This window comes from Trachypithecus francoisi, unplaced genomic scaffold (genome assembly GCF_009764315.1).
Source record: "Trachypithecus francoisi isolate TF-2019V2 unplaced genomic scaffold, Tfra_2.0 Lachesis_group0, whole genome shotgun sequence".
Lineage (NCBI taxonomy): Eukaryota > Metazoa > Chordata > Mammalia > Primates > Cercopithecidae > Trachypithecus > Trachypithecus francoisi.
In genome coordinates this window covers 69344860-69361379 of record NW_022681453.1, presented here as the reverse complement: position 1 = coordinate 69361379, position 16520 = coordinate 69344860, and the positions used below count along the sequence as shown (strand labels likewise).

At 47.2% G+C, this 16520-nt stretch overlaps 1 protein-coding gene across 9 annotated transcripts in view; it reads left to right on the top strand.

Moving 5' to 3' along the window:
• PLA1A (phospholipase A1 member A) overlaps positions 1-15769 on the top strand; it is a 33384-nt gene extending 17615 nt beyond the window's left edge. Inside the window, exons 6-12 of one of the 9 annotated variants that reach the window (XR_004437095.1) lie at positions 1706-1795; positions 3719-3886; positions 4843-4921; positions 5400-5489; positions 11045-11153; positions 14662-14826; positions 15343-15769. Coding sequence is in view for 8 of the 9 variants with exons in the window: in XM_033211129.1 (XP_033067020.1) it covers positions 1706-1795; positions 3719-3886; positions 5400-5489; positions 10040-10117; positions 11045-11153; positions 14662-14826; positions 15343-15427 (785 nt within the window). In the remaining variant the exon portion in view is untranslated. Of the gene's footprint in view, positions 1-1705; positions 1796-3718; positions 3887-4842; positions 4922-5399; positions 5490-5932; positions 7894-10039; positions 10118-11044; positions 11158-14661; positions 14827-15342 lie in introns of those variants that run through there. The other 8 variants (XM_033211130.1, XM_033211129.1, XM_033211132.1 and 5 more) reach the window with 8 other exon arrangements.
• Positions 15770-16520: the final 751 nt, after the last annotated feature.

Genomic DNA, 16520 nt, shown 5'->3' with positions numbered 1-16520 from the left:
TGAGTTAAGCTTGTTCATTTAAAAAGTGAATCCTGGCCGGGCACAGTGGCTCACGCCTGTAAGCCCAGCACTTTGGGAGGCTGAGGCAGGGGGATCACGAGGTCAGGAAACCGAGACCATCCTGGCTAACACAGTGAAACCCAGTCTCTACTAAAAAAAAATTCAAAAATTTAGCTGGGTGTGGTGGCAGGCGCCTGTAGTCCCAGCTACTTGGGAGGCTGAGGCAGGAGAATGGCGTGAACCCGGGAGGCAGACCTTGCAGTGAGCGGAGATCATGCCACTACACTCTAGCCTGGCCGGCAGAGCGAGATTCCGTTTCAAAAAAGAAAAGAATTCTTTCTATCCTTAAATTTGCTAAATATGTGACTTATTAGGTACCCATTTATCTAAGAGAGGCTTCTCAGGCCCCTTCAAAGTCTCCCTGCTGTGACTTAAAAAGATTTATTCAACCACTATTTATTAAGCTACGTGGCAGGTGCTGAGAATTTAGCAATGATCAACACATTGAATGAGGTCCCTGCCTACATGGAGCTTACAGGCTACATGGACTGTAGGAGTCACCAAGGGAAGCCCAGATGCCCATTAGAGAGTGTCTGCAGTAGGGGTCTGGGTGAGAGATGATGGTGGCTTGGGTAAAGGTGGTGGCAGTAAAGACAGAGAGAAATAGACAGATTCAAAATATGTTTTGGAGGTAGAGCTGACTAGACTCGTGAAGGGCTGCATGTGGGGTATGAGGGAAAGGCAAGACTCAAGGGTGGCTTCTAGGTCATTGCTTAACCTCCAGGTCGATGGCAGTAAGCAAATAATACACAATCATTTTCTTCCAATAGTGACAGGTGATAGGAAGGAGAAAGTCGGGGTCTTCAGCAGCTGGGCCTGAGCCAGTCTGAGGGCTCAAGTCTGACACAGCAGAGCATCCAGGAGTTGGTCACAGGGACAGAATGAGGGCAGAAGATGCTCTCTCACCTCAGCTCTGGAGCCATGTCCTATTTCCACTCAGGAGAGCACAAAGATATGTTTTAGGGGGGACTGTGGAAATGTGACCCCAAACATGTTTACCTGAACTATTATTACTCAAAGGAAAACCGATACTACTCAATGAGGAACTTTACCAAGTTTATAACATTTACTGAGTTACAAAAACGTGTGTTACAGGATATTTTTCTTGATTTGCTTAGGCAAATATGAGCATCTTACCAACTGAATCTCTTTGGTTCCTTTTAGCATGAAAAATCCCTTTAGAAAACTGAGAGGCTGAGGTGGGTGGATCACCTGAGGTCAAGAATTTGAGACCAGCCTGACTAACCTGGTGAAACCCTGTCTCTACTAAAAAACACACACACACACACACACACACACACACAAATTAGCCAGGTGTAGTGGCATGAGCCTATAATCCCAGCTACTTGGGAGGCTGAGGTAGGAGAATCGTTGAATTCAGGAGGCAGAGGTTGCAGTGAGAGATCGTGCCACTGCACTCCAGCCTGGGTGACAAGAGTGAAACTCTGTTTCAAAAAAAAAAAAAAAAAAAAGTAAAGAAAAGGAAAGGAAAGGAAAATCTGTCTGAGGGCTCATCCTGCGAAGTCTCACAGCACTTAGAAGTGACGGAGCAGAGAGTGGGTGGGCTCCTGAGGTCAGAGTTTGAGGTCTGCTCCCAGCCAATTCCCTGAAGCAAAGAAGTTAATGGAGTTCTGTCTCCTTTCAGATTTCGGTATTCGGATTCCTGTTGGACACGTGGACTACTTTGTCAATGGAGGCCAAGACCAACCTGGCTGCCCCACCTACTTTTACGCAGGTCAGAAATCCAGTAAGAGTTGGTATTTGGCAACCCCAGAGATTGGAATTCACCAACAGCTTTTGTATTGAGTCAGCCAGAATGGCCTACAGAGGGTCTGCTTTACAAGTGTCCTTTGCTATGTCCCATAATGCTTTACTCAGAGTGTATTCAAGGATGGATGTCTTCAGAGCCCAGGCACTTGAGGGGCGGGTGTGGCACAGTCCACACCAACTGCATCCTCTACAGAGCCTTGCTTTGGCAGAAACAAGCCATCCTGCCCAAAGCTGGTGAGCAGAAGGATCAATTCACTGCCCAGTCATTTTACCACATTTACCAACTCTAACAGTTCTCTAAAATTGTTTTCAAGATGATCTTTTTGAACACATTCAATGACCGTACATTTCCTCTCTTTAAATACAGCCTTCTGGAATGTTCTTTTTAATATATTTATTGATATATTCTTAGCATACTAAATTTGTCAAAAGCTAAGATCAATAATTATTTGGTTTTCTTATATCTTATGAATATAACCAATATATCAGCATTTCATATAAAAATTAAAAATGCTGATTTCTGTTTACTATGTTTTTAGTCTTGTCTTGCTTTACCAAATTTCTAACATTTTAAGGATTCCTTTGACAATCTTATTGAGTAACTACTCATCGATTTTACCAAATTTACTAGTTTTCCAAAAACATGCTTCTTTTTGCAATTTGTGAATTTCTCAGCAATTCTGATAAAATAGGAGTTTGGTTTCAATGGCTTTTGAAGATTTGGTGGCATTTCAATTGACCACTTTTCACTTTTTCTCCATAACACAATTTGAGAAGGGTTTAGTTTGTCTCTGCCCCAGTTCCCTATTACAACTGGAAAGAGCTTGGCCATAGAAAGTGTCCCAACCACAGGGAAAAGGAAAGTCAAAATACTGCTTGGCTTTGGTTGCAGGTCTCAGCAACGAGGTCTCAAGGTACAGGGAGAGTCTGAAGACCCCAGGACCCTGGAGTTGTAGCTCACCACATACTTCTTAGTTCCAGCTAATTTAACCAATGTCGAATGCTGCAAACTTCAATAGTAAATAACAATGCAACTAAGTTTTGGTAAACTGGGATATTTGACAAATTCAGCATATCAGTCATTTGGCCCAGTGAACCTCAGCACATTGCCTGTAGAGAGTGATCCACCATAAACTGCGGCTGATGCAGCAGTCTCACTGCTGGGTTGGGTATAATGAGGTTGTAAAAAATTTGTTGTATGGGTGATGATAAAGAAAGTAAAAATATGCACAAATACCCATTTTGAGAAGTGGGGCAGCATCATCAACTCTCTATATATTCCCATTTTATGAAGGAGAGTTTGCATGATCATATAAGAATCCATCTCAAGGCCAGGGCATGGTGGCTCACACCTGTAATCTTAGCATTCTGGGTGGTTGAGGCAGGTGGATCACCTGAGGTCAGGAGTTCGAGACCAGCCTGGCCAACATGGCAAAACCCTGTTTCTATGAAAAATGCAAAAATTTGCAAAGTGTGGTGGTGTGCACCTGTTAGCCCAGCTACTCAGGAGACTGAGGCAGAAAAATTGCTTAAACCCAGGAGGCAGAGGTTGCAGTGGGCCGAGATCATGCCATTGCACTCCAGCCTGGGCAACAGAGTGAGATTCTGTCCCAGAAGAAAAAAAGAAAAGAAAAGAAAAAAAAGAATGCACCTCAAATCAAGCAATTTTCTTGATGGATTATGCTTATGTATCTCAGGAAAAGTAAAATGAGAAAGTAGAATGTAGTAACCATGTACACTAATATTTTGAAAAAGTGATTTGAGGGGACTCACATGCATTTATTTACAGCTTGCTGGAATATACAATTCAATAGAGTTTCAGTGAGCAGCACAGAGGGAATTCCATTTGTCTTGACTGAAACCTTGGTTGTGTTTTTTCTCTGTTCAGGTTATAGTTATCTGATCTGTGATCACATGAGGGCCGTGCACCTCTACATCAGCGCCCTGGAGAATTCCTGTCCACTGATGGCCTTTCCCTGTGACAGCTACAAGGCCTTCCTTGCCGGACACTGTCTGGATTGTTTTAACCCTTTTCTACTTTCCTGCCCAAGGATAGGTAAAGTGCTTCCCCTCTGACTTCCTTTGACAATGTGAGGAAAGTTCAAGCCCTGCTACTTGTCCCCTCTAAATGTCCTGATCTCCTGTGGTCAAGAATTCTATCCAATTGGGGAAAAGAAAATTAAGCGATGAGGTGCTCAGCCTGTTCTTACTTGGAGATGGACGGTTGGTTCTCGTGCCCCAACCCTCACCCTCTATAGTGTTCCCTATGGCCATCCTTGCTCCACACACACACCCTTCCCACATACAGGTCCCCCCACTCTCGGACCAGATGCTGCTTATAGATCTTTCTCACTTCTTGCCATTCTCCAGTTCTTCATAGACCCTAATTCTCTGTGTGGTGGGGAATCCCTAAGAGTGGAACACAAGACCCACATTAGAGGTCTGAGATTCTGGTGGCCTCATGGCAGCTGGGGAGATGCCTAGTTGCTGGGGGGCTTGGGTACCTTCTTGGATGATCCAGACCAGTCTGGGGAAAGGGTGCCAGGAAGGCTGCAGGATCTGGCCTCTAACTCACTTGTGTAGACCATTGCTATGAATATCTTGTGGTTGTCCAGGATGAAGAGCTCCAGGAAAAACTCCTGGGCAGTGGAAATGGTTTCTCTCCTTCCCACTCTCTTACTTCCCGCTATCCCTGGCTGCCACTCAACTGTAGCAGCTTGCCACTGCTTATATGAGTGAAATGGGTACCAGCTTGACAAAATAGTAAAGTAGGGTAGCTTCCCATGATAGAACAAGTCAGCATTATTTCCTACTCATTATGCATATGTCAGCTTCCCCTACATGCCATGGACCCACAGACATAACAGCTGCTTCACACTGTGTGCCCAGCCTCATCTGTCACTACACTTTCCCTTGCACTGAACACCGGATGGTACTAACTACTTGTACTTCCAGGTGCACATCAGGCTTCCCCACCTGTGTGCCTTGGTCCTAATCATACTCTCTTCCCAGAATGCGCACTCCCCACCTGTCATCCACTAGTCTTCAGGTCAAACACTTTGTGCTTCACCGTGCTCCCACTGCACAGGATGTAAGTGTCATGAAAACAACTGCTATAGGAGATTGGTTTTGCAAGTTAGAGATGCAGCTTCAGATTTCTTATAACTACCTGCCAAGAATGAGTCAGATGATCTAAAAAGCATAGTGCTGTTTATGTGTGTGTTTACTGCCCACTGGACCGAGTTGCTGGGATCCCAGGACTCACCTCAGAATACAGCGTGAGAACTTGGGGCTTCTTACCGTCTATCTACTGATCCTATTTCCTCCTACCCTCCAAATTTACCCTCCAGTGGGTTTTCTCTCTAGAGTGGTGTTTAGGAGTGTCCTCTGGCTGTCTCCTTTCTGCATTATCCTTTCTGCATTCTCCTTTCTGCACTCTCATAGTGCGTGTGGAGTGTAGATGTCTGTGGAATAAATGGGTGCGTGAATTAATAAACATGTGGCTGGGTGCTGTGGGACCCTAAGATAGCTTTCTCAGGACTCTGCTGTCTTTGTTTCTTTATTTTCAGGCCTGGTGGAACAAGGCGGTGTCAAGATAGAGCCACTTCCCAAGGAAGTGAAAGTCTACCTCCTGACTACTTCCAAGGCTCCGTACTGCAGTGAGTAGGGGGAAATGCATGAGCTCAGCTCTGCCAGGGCGCCACCGGAAGAGTCCAGGGCTTCGGCTTGGGCTGTGCCCAGCCCAGTGTGGTAGTCTGGGTGGGAGTGAATGATAAGGGCAAAAGCAACACCGGAGGTGGGGCAACAGCCCCTGATCTGAACCAAAACTTTCAGAGTGAGTCCAACCGATTGCTCTTCAGATAAGGGCTTGGGGCTTCTTACGTCTATCTACTGGTCCTATTTCCTCCGACCCTCCAAATTTACCCTCCAGTGGGTCTTCTCTAGAGTGGTGTTTAGAAGTGTCTTCTGGCCATCTCCTTTCTGCTCTCTCATTTCCCACTTCTTGGCGCCCACCCTATGTGGTTCTAACCCTGGCAGCCTCCAATGTGAGGGTCCCTGGGAAATACTGAACCTTTCCCTCTGCTCTCCTTCCCCTTCACAGATGCATTCCAGCTTCCCACTGTTACTCCTAACCATGGCGTTTCTTTGAAGCTAGGATGCTAATGGTTGTAACAATGTTAAATGTGAAAGAAAAGTGTGTCCAGAATCCATGAAATACATTACAAGCTGAACCATCATCCTTCTCTACGCTATGTGCATCTTAACTAGGGTGACTATATTTCCTGGTTTATGCTGGTTATCCTGGGATCCTGTCTGCTTTATCCTGTGTACAGGATAAAGCATGCTGGTTTGGATGATAAACTGTATGCCACCCAATTTTAACTGATTTTCTGGTCAGCTTGTGTCGGGTCAGTGGAGGGATCTTTGTGACAATATCTTCCTGGTACTAGAAGGCCTGGTACCATGTGATATGGAGCCCAGAGCTCAGACTCTGTGCTCACCTAGACCTGGATTTGAATCTCAGCTTCTCTACTTACCAGCTGTGTGATCAGGAGCAGGTTATTTAAACTCTCCGAACTCTATATCCTTATGTGAAAACGGGAACCATAACGGTACCTACTTTAAAGAATCAATTGTGAGTATAAAATAAAATGGCGCACAGGGGGTCACTAGCACAGGGACTGGAACCCAATCAATAATAATTTCCTTCCCTTAGTCAATCGGAGAATTTGGGAGAGGAATAGTTAGGGTGTTTCTACCTTCATGCCAGAGAAAATGTATGGCTACATCTTAGGAACAAAGTGGACTACAGAGTCAACTGTGGCTTTTCACATCCTTATCAGCTCATTTGACAACCCAACTGGGAGACGTAGGGAAAGGGAAGCTCTGAGAGACAAAGTGGCATGCCTAAGGCTCCACAGTTGGGTGAAAAGGTCAGAACTCAACTCCAGGTCTTCTGACTCTAAAATCTATACTCCTTCCTCACCACCACCATGGTTCCATCTTCTGAAAACCTGCTGTCTGCAGGCCGTATGTCTCAGCTCCCCTTCTGTCAGCACCACCCCATCAGAGTTGGCATGCAGGAGGATGTTTTGTCTGGTGGTGGACGTGGTGCTGCCAGGACCAGATGTCCTGGCTTCTAATTCCAGCTGCTGGGCAGATTCACAGCAACCTGAGCTGGCGCCTCTGTGTCTGTGCAGCTAAGAATACACCTGGCAGGAAAGTTTGGGGAACGCCTGGAGGTTAAAAGCATGTTAAGGTCCCTGCTGAGGGGGTTCACAGAGCCATACTTTTTCTGACTGTTTCATATTTGTTGTGAGACCACCTCCCCATGCCTCCAGAAGCATAGCCCTGTTGGTTCCAAAACCACAGAGGGATACAGAAACAGGCATGCCTGCCTGCATGCTCTGCCCTGAGCTGTCACTTCTAGGGATGGAAGCTGGATCCTCCCTGCTCTCCCTGGACAGATATGGGTATGTTCAGGAGTGGGTAGGGAGAAGCAGCTCTCCAGCTACTCTTAGGCCACCGTGGCACTGGGCTCCCATGCCTAGCACCCTTGGCCTGCTTTGACTTCAGGAATGTTGACCTGTGCCAGGCATGCACCAGCATGGGCAGAGGATCTTCTAACAAACAATTTTTAAACAATATATTCCCTCATAGAACAGTTTTTCACATAGTGTACCTTCTCTCCGTTACTTCACCCCATCCTTAACATGTCCTGTGTGATAAGTTGGGGGCTATTGCTTGCAGATGAAGGAACTGAAGCATACAGAGGCTCAGTGTCTTAGGCAAGGCAGCATGACTTGTAAGCAGCAGAGTTGGGACTTGGATCCAGGCCTCCTGACCCACCACCCAGGACTCTGTATTGTATGACATGAGACATGTTCCTGTGCACATTTGATTCCACTAATTCCCACCCACCCAACATTAGGCCTGGCTCCCTTGGGGCCTCCAGGGTAATTTAGTGAAGGAAGAAGCAGGCCAGGCGCGGTGGCTCACATCTGTAATCCCAGCACTTTGGGAGGCAGAGGTGGGAGGGTCGCTTGAGGACAGGAGTTTGAGACCAGCCTGGGTAACATAATGAGACCCAGTCTCTACTAAAATTGTTTACAATTAGCCAGGCATGATGGTGCTCACCTGTAGTCCTTGCTACTAGGGAGGCTGAGGTGGGAGGATTGCTTGAGCGCAGGAGTTAGAGGCTGCAGTGAGCTGATTATACCACTGCATTCCAGCCTGGGCAACAGAGCAAGAACCTGTTTCTTTAAAAAAAAAGAAAAAAAAAATAAAGAAGAAGAAACAGAATCTTAGAAAACTTTCTTAATCAATGATACCAGCTAGCAAAGGAAGAAGTATTAATAATATTATATAGCAAACTCAGCCCTGAGAATTAAATTCCTAAAGTTTATGTAAGTTAGTTATTTTTTCCACATTGCAAATATCATCCATTCCAGTTCAGCCCTTGCCTGTCCCCATAACAATTAATATCCCACAGTAACATCTGAGAAGGACAGACAGATGGGGTGTGGTGTCAGATGTCCTCCTCTGTGGAGGGGAAACATTCAAGGCTCTTTTCTTCTCGTGGATTCTTGGCATCTTGGCACCTTTTGGTGAGCCCTGTTACTAACCCCAGGGAGCCCAGATGGGCCATAGCACTCCTCCAACTTAGTGCTGAGTTCAGCTGCATCCAGTTTATGTTCCCCTCCCCAGTGTTAGCCCATCAAATATGGCAAATGAAAAAGTACAGATAGAGCAGAGGCGAAGGATTGCATCTCTAGCTATGTCTCCATCACCAAAGGAGCCTGGGAAAATTCCCTGACACTAAAGCGATTGCAAAATGCTACCAGGTGCACCTACTCCTTAATAAAAAAAGGACAGTATGTTAGGGAAACTGTAATCTTTCTTTTCTTATTTATTTATTTATTTATTTAGAGCCAGAGTCTTACTCTGTCACCCAGGCTGGAGAACAGTCGCACGATCTCGGCTCACTGCAACCTCTGCCTCTTGGGTTCAAGCAATTCTTCTGCCTCAGCCTACTGAACAACTGGGATTACAGGCATCCGCCACCGTGACTGGCTAATTTTTTTGTATTTTTAGTAGAGACAGGGTTTCACCATGCTGGCCAGGCTAGTCTCGAACTCTTGACCTCAGGTGATCTGCCCACCTGAGCCTCCCAAAGTGCTGGGATTACAGGTGTGAGCCACTGCGCCTGGCTTTTCTTAAAATTTTTAATTCTTATTTTTATTTTTTTTTGAGACAGGGTCTCCCACTGTCACCCAGGCTGGAGTGTGGTGGCACAGTCACGGTTCACTGCAGCCACAACTTCCCTGGCTCAGGTGATCCTCCCATCTCAGCCTCCCAAGGAGCTGGGACTATAGGCACACACCACATGCCCAGCTAATTTTTTGTTTTTGTTTTTTTGTAGAGACTGGGTCTTGCCATGTGGCCCAGGCTGGTCTTGAACTCCTGGGCTCAAGTTATCTGCCCACCTTGGCCTCCCAAAATACCAGGATTTCAGGTGTGAGCCACCATGCCTGGCTTATAATCTTTCTTCCCTTCTCTTGTCAGAGGGACAACAGGTCCCAGGGATATCACCGTGGCCCAGGTTGTACACCCAGTCTATGTTGGCGATACTCACCTTGAGAGCTCCAGCATCCACGCTGCTCAAAGGAGAGTCTGGATGCCACATACGCAACCAGTGGCCACAGGGAGAGGAGCAGTCTCCTACACACACAGCCTCCTTCCCTGACGTTGGGTATGTGGAGAGGGAGCAGGGCCGTTGCTATATTTTATGAGTTAAATCTCTCTTTTTTTTTTTTTTTTTGAGACAGAGTTTCACTCTTGTCGCCCAGGCTGGAGTGCAATGGCACCATCTCGGCTCACTGCAACCTCTGCCTCCCGGGTTCAAGTGCTTCTCCTGCCTCAGCTTCCTGAGTAGCTGGGATTACAGGTGCCCGCCACCATGTCCGGCTGATTTTTATATTTTTAGTAGAGACAGGGTTTCACCGTGTTGACCAGGCTGGTCTCAAACTCCTGACCTCAGGTGATCCGCCCGCCTAGGCCTCCCAAAGTGTTGGGATTACAGGAGTGAGCCACCGTGCCTGATCTTACGAGTTAAATCTTTAGTTTATGGCTTAGTCTATTTGTGCTACTATGACGCCGTACCTGAGACTGGGTAACTTACAAAGCTCAGAAATTTATTTTCCCACAGCTCTGAAGCCTGGGAAGTCCCAGATCAAGGCGCCGGCATTCCATGTCTATAAGGGTTGCACTCTCTGCTTCCAAGAAGGTCCTTTGCTGTTGCGTTCTCCAGAGGGGACAGATACTGCGTTCACACAGAGCAGAAGGCAGGACGTCAAAAAAGGGCCTTGCCAATTCCCTTGAGCCATTGTATAAGGCACTCTTTCATCCATGATAGTAGAGCCGCCATGATGTAATCCCTTCTCCCAAAGGCCCCACCTGTCAATACTGTTGCACAGAGCATTCAGTTTAAACATGAATTTGGAGGGGGCACAAACATTCAAAGGATAGCTGTATATGACAGATGCACTTGGCTCATTCAAGATCATCCCATCATGAAAATGTCAGCAAACAAGGGGAGGTAAAACATTAGTATCACAAAATAACAAAAACCAACATTACTGAATGCTTCCTAGGCACAGGCACTGGCCTGAGGACTTCATACATATTAACCCATTTATCTCAGACCTAGAGTGTCTACTTTTTTTTGTTGTTTTTTTGAGATGGAGTCTTGCTCTGCCGCCCAGGCTGGAGTGCAGTGGTGCGATTTCTGCTCGCTGCAACCTCTGCCTCCTGAGTTCAAGCGATTCTCCTGTCTCAGCCTCCTGAGTAGCTGGGATTACAGATGTGCGCCACCACACCCAGCTAATTTTTGTATTTTTAATAGAGATGGGGTTTCACCATGTTGGTCAGGCTGGTCTCAAACTCCTGACCTCAGGTGATCCACCTGCCTCGGCCTCCCAAAGTTCTGGGAGTACAGGCATGAGCCACTGCACCCGGCCAAGTGTCTATTTTTATTATCCTCAATTTACACTTGAGGAAACTGAGGATCTGAGATTATAGGTAATCTCCTCCTGGGCACACAACTACTAAGAGATAGAGCCAAGATTCCCAACCACACTGCTGCTCTCTGGGGTTTTTGCTCATTGCGCCTTCTGCCCTCTGGCCCAGTCTCTATTGTGCTTTGGTTTCCTAGTGCATCACAGCCTCGTGGAGTTTCACTTGAAGGAACTGAGAAAAAAGGACACCAACATCGAGGTTACCTTCCTTAGCAGTAACGTCACCTTCTCATCTAAGATCACCATGTACGTAAGTGTCCCATCTGGTTGACCCCTTCCCTTAGGAGCTGGTTACTTTTTCATTTTACACACATGGACAACCCAGGTCAGGTACTGTGTGATTGCTGATTCCGGGGCCCAGCCAGCTCGGCTGGGGGCAGCACCTACTATAGATCCAGCCACAGACACATGCTGGGGAGCTGCTCAGTAGTGGGTCCAAGTATAACAGATTCAGATGAGAGCAGGCACGGCAGGCCGGCAGGGTAGGCAGGCAGCAGGGACGGCATGTCGCAACATGCCAGGCCAACATGGTAGAGAGGACATAGGAATCAGGTCCCTGAGGGAAAACAGCACTCTGGAATCCAGGCCATGCGGGTATCAGGGATGTCAGTGGGGAGGAGGGCCTCAGTCACCAGCCCAGGCAGGGCTAGCCAGAGCCTGGAGAGCACCCACTCCTGGGAAAGCAGAGCAGTTCTAGGTTAGTTACCAGAATGGAATCTGAGGCACAGGGTCAGTCAGCAAAGGAGTGCAAGCTGAGGGCCAGACTAGCGGCCAGGAGGGCTTGATGATGGGTGATTCCTGGAACTGGGGCTAATCATTCCCTTCCTTTGTTGGGGCAGACTGGGTTTGGGGGCTGGTGGAACTACGCTTGAAGTGAGAGGGTAAAGAACCCCAACTGTAGGGAGCCACAGCCTGCAGGGGATAGGAAGGCAGCAGCCATGGTGCATACTTCTTTAAAAAGCAACTGGTTAGTTATTCACAAGCCAGCGGGAGACAGACTGTCAGATAATGTCACTGTCACTGTCACTGTCTCAGTCAGAGATAGGTCCAAGAGAAGGAATTTAGCACGGCGAACTCATTACAAGTGTGTTGGATGAGCTGAAAAACTGAGAGATGGGGACACAATGCAGAGATTACTCACAACAGGAGCCACTACCACCCTAAGCTAGAGAGACAAAGCAGGAGTGGCACTGGCAAAGCTGGGTCCACAGAGAAGGCTGCTTGGCAGGAGCTGAACCCATGGGAAGTGCAGCCTCTCTGGAATCCCTGCGCAAAGCAGCCACCCACCTGAGCATGCTTCCACTGGGTTAGACCTCACTGGAACCTGCTGGTGGGGGAACCTGCAGGGGAACAGATCAATCCAGAGCAAACAGGGAAATGACCAGTGCATACACACTTAAATGTGTCAGCAACGCCCTGAGAGTGACAGCATGGAAGACAGAGCCTGACTGAGTCTAAGGAAATGATGAGTGGAGATTTCGAGGCTTTCCGGGAGCTACCCAGGCCAGGCTTAGGGAGAATGTGACACCTCTGGTGTGTATGGAGCACAGATTTAGGGTTATGGGGATGGTGTGAGGCTGGAGAGGCAAATCAGGGCCAGACCCTGCCAGGCCTTGAAGGACAGGTTTTTATCCTGAGAGTAGTTTGGAGAGCCACTGGGAGTTTTAAACAGGACAGTGATGAGATCAGATGTGAGTTTGGAGATGTTTCTCAGGCTGGGGTGTTGGACATGAACTCTGCTAAGAGGCACTACAAGTTTCTGCTGGAAGGAGCGCCCTTCTTCGCTCCCAAATCCCTGGCCACTAGCTGGTGCTCCTTCTGGCTCACCCAAGGTCACACAGCTACGTACAGCCATAAGGATTCCAACACAGGCCTGCAGGTGCCCACAGGGCCTTGCAGACTGTGGCTATGTATCAGTAAGCCAAATACCTTTCATTAGACCCGCTCAAGGTTGTGCTGCTTCTAGAAGGGTGTTTTCATCATCTTCTAGCCCATTGGTACGTCCGACAACACTGGCAGGAGTCATGAAAATGACCCACAACTCTGGCTGCACATTAGAATCACCTGGAGAGCTTTACAAAATATTGATGCCAAGCCCCCCACCCCAGAGCAATCACATCAGGGTCTCTGGGCATAGGCTCCACAGCCACACTTTAAAAGCTCCCCGAGCAATTCCAGTCAACATCCACAGATTAGCGCTTCTTCCTCCCCGAGCAGGTTCACATAACTCTTTTGAAGAAGGCACCAGAACATGACTCACTTCTTGCAGATCAGAAACTGGGGGAAAAATGGGGAGAAGGTTACGTGTGGTCTTTCTCCAAATTTCTATAGCTTTACGCGACTCTAAGATTTCCTTCTAATTGCAGAATTAACCTGGGCCAACTCCCCACATCACTCACTTAAAAGATTTTTCATATTCCTTGAATTTTACAAACTCTTCAATCTAAGCTGTTTCTTAAAGGAAACAATCTTACTTTTTCCTCTGAGGTATTTCAAAAGACTTGTGAATTTAAAAAAAGAGGGACTGGTTTTTAAACAAAATTATAATGATCTTCCCTTAGAAGGAAAAAGCAAGATATATGACTAACCCTGGACCAAAAAGAACACAAAGAAGCCTTGTCATCACTCTGTGAAGGCCAGAAAGGAACAGGAAACCGAGTCGGCAAGGGTGGCTCCCCACACCCCCCGGCCGCCGCCGAGAGGAACGCAGCGCCCTCCTTCTTTCCTCTTTCTCAGAGTCCCACTCAGAGGCCAGGGAGGATCACAAAGGGCCCCACAAATCAAATTCCTTCCCTAGCTGGGTGGTGCAGCCCTGCTGGGCACTCTCCCTGATCCCCTGCTCACCACCCTCAGGCTCTGCTGGCTGGGCTGTGCCTTGCACCCAGCATGAAGACTGTCCTCATTGAATCTCACGATTTTTTGCTTTTGTCTCCAGTACCTAGTACCTAGGGGGTACCACAGCCCTTTTGGAAGCACCCTGCTAGGTTGATCACTTCATACTCCTCCCTCATCTTTGTCTCAGTCCAAAGTGGTGCCTAAATCTTTAAACAGATAGGGAATCTGAGGGGCAAAGCCAAGAGGGTAGGTTAAGACAGAACTGGATACTGTTTTCACTCTGAGCCTCCTAGGCTGAAGTCAGTATGAACCAAACCCTGTGGTTCAAGTTCGTAGCAGCATGTAGGGAAGCTGGGACTTACACCTAGTTGCTACTGACTCCACAGCCACCTTGCCAGGTTAGGTAACTTGTCCAAAGCCACACAGCTGGGAAGACAAAACCTGGGTTCCACCCAGCTCTGTCTGTGCCTCATGATCTGTTTTCTTGTCGCTGTTCCCACCCACACATTCATACTTAGCCTAAAACAGAAAAGTCCTTACACAGATTTCTTTGAAAAGGAATGCCCTAAAAGAGGGTTTCTACTTCTGGGTAATTGAATGTAAAGGTGAAGGTCTCTTCCAGCTGGGAATCCAAGAATGAGGAACAGTTTTTCCAGATATGAAAATCCGGGAGCTACTATTCTGTTGCAGTGTCTACTTATTCACTCTAAAAAATCAACAACTACTTTCTTGGTCATATTCAAAGCTGGAGGTGTGGGCAGAGGGGCTGGTGAGGGTGACAAAGGACTATGGTAAGGAGCTAACCCCTTGGTGCATGACAGCCAACCAGTGCCACCAGCAGAGCCTGATTGGAGCCAAAGGGAAAGCACAGGCCATAAGGGCTGTCGTCCTTTACTTTCCCTTGCCCCTTTCCTTGCAGACCGAAGCAGCAACTTCACGGGAAAGGAATCATAGCCCATGCCACCCCACAGTGCCAGATAAACCAAGTGAAATTCAAGTTTCAGTCTTCCAACCGAGTTTGGAAAAAAGACCGGACTACTATTATTGGGAAGTTCTGCACTGCCCTTTTGCCTGTCAATTACAGGTAAGCTCCAGTATCCACTTCCGCCCCAGATGCACACACACATCAAAGATCAGTCCTGGCCTTAGATGTGCTGCCTGTTGAGATTCAAGCTCATCATAGTGATTACCACCTTAGGAGCAGAGATGACAGAGATCCAGCTTTCCAGAACCTTCTGTGGGACCATCTTGGGTCGGGGAAATTCCACTGTGTTTGTTCTACATATTTGGTTTCTATGTAAGGTTTCATTAGAACAAAATTTTCTCATTGCATATTTTCTTCTCTGTGGCCTCCACTCCAAACGTATCATGGGTCACATTCATGGGTGTGGATCCAGAATCCACATCCCCTTTCCCTTCCTCTAAAGGCATTTATGTCATTCACCTTACCACCTTCCGGCCCTTGGACCATAGGAAGTGGCTCTTAATTGTAGGTGACTGCAGACTTCTTTCATCAGACATCATGGAAATTCAAAAGCCACAGAATACCAAGCCCTGTCTCCTCACCAGCCACTGCTCTCTTATTGCTCTTCTCTTCCAGAGAAAAGGTGATCTGCTTACCTGAACCGGTGAACTTACAAGCAAGTGTGACTGCTTCTCATGACCTGAAGATAGCCTGCGTATAGTTTAACCTGGGCAGGACACATCTCCTTGTGATTTTTTTTTTTTTTTGGAGGGAGGTGTGATGAGGGATATATGTGTGCAGCTTATTGTAGACCATTACTGCTATGGAGAAAGGCAAAGCTCTTTGTTATTTTCTCCATAATGAGCCACCCTGGAGGGGAGGGAGAACTCGTTTTACAGAGCTTGGTTTCTGTTGCTGATCTTATGTACATACCCGTTTTAGCTTTCCCATGCATACTTAACTGCACTTGCTTTAGCTGCTTGGATATCTGTACTTAGGATTCAATAGAAACATGTACAGAGTAAACAATTTTTTAAAAATAAAACTTAATGGAGTACCTGAATCATTTAACTGTTTTACTTGAATGGAATTCTGTTACCTACAAAAAGTTGAGATTTATACTCTGTGGCATTGCAGAAAACAGTATTGCATTATCTGTATTAAAATAGCAACTAAAAGAAGTACTTGGAACAAGAGAGGGGATGAAGGGTGGGGAGGAAGATGGCACCATTTACTAACCCTTACCACTACCTCCTCTGGATATCTGGAAGGTTTGAGGGATCAGAGAGATCTTGGGGAATACAGGTAGATTTCCTCTGGGTTACTGTTTCCCAAACTTTGATCTTTGTAAATAACCTTATATCAGCTGCAGCCCAGCCAAAAACAGATGGTGCGCTCAATCTGTGCTGGGAGAATTTAAGAAAAGGACTATTTGCCGTAGTCTTTTGTGGGGAAACCACAGGGATAATGCAGTTCCCTGAAGCTACTGGCAGTAGAAGCTGCTACTATGCTACCCCTGAAGAGGCCAGAGAAGGAGGGGAAGCACCAGGGGCTGCAGACCTGCAGTACAGGGACACAGTCAGCCAGCAGCAGACCCGCAGGGAGGGAGCAGGACCACAGATTCTCTGACTTCACTGTTCCTCCTCCCCCATTTTCCTGCTAGTGCTCCCCATTAAGGACCCCCAACAGAAGCCAGAGGGCAAATAACACATTGACATGGCCTAAACAGGCCTGGGGCATACAGCAGGACAGAGAAGGGTGTAGAGTGGATGGGAAGGGGGTGGGGAACTAACAGATATGGCACACGCCTTCAC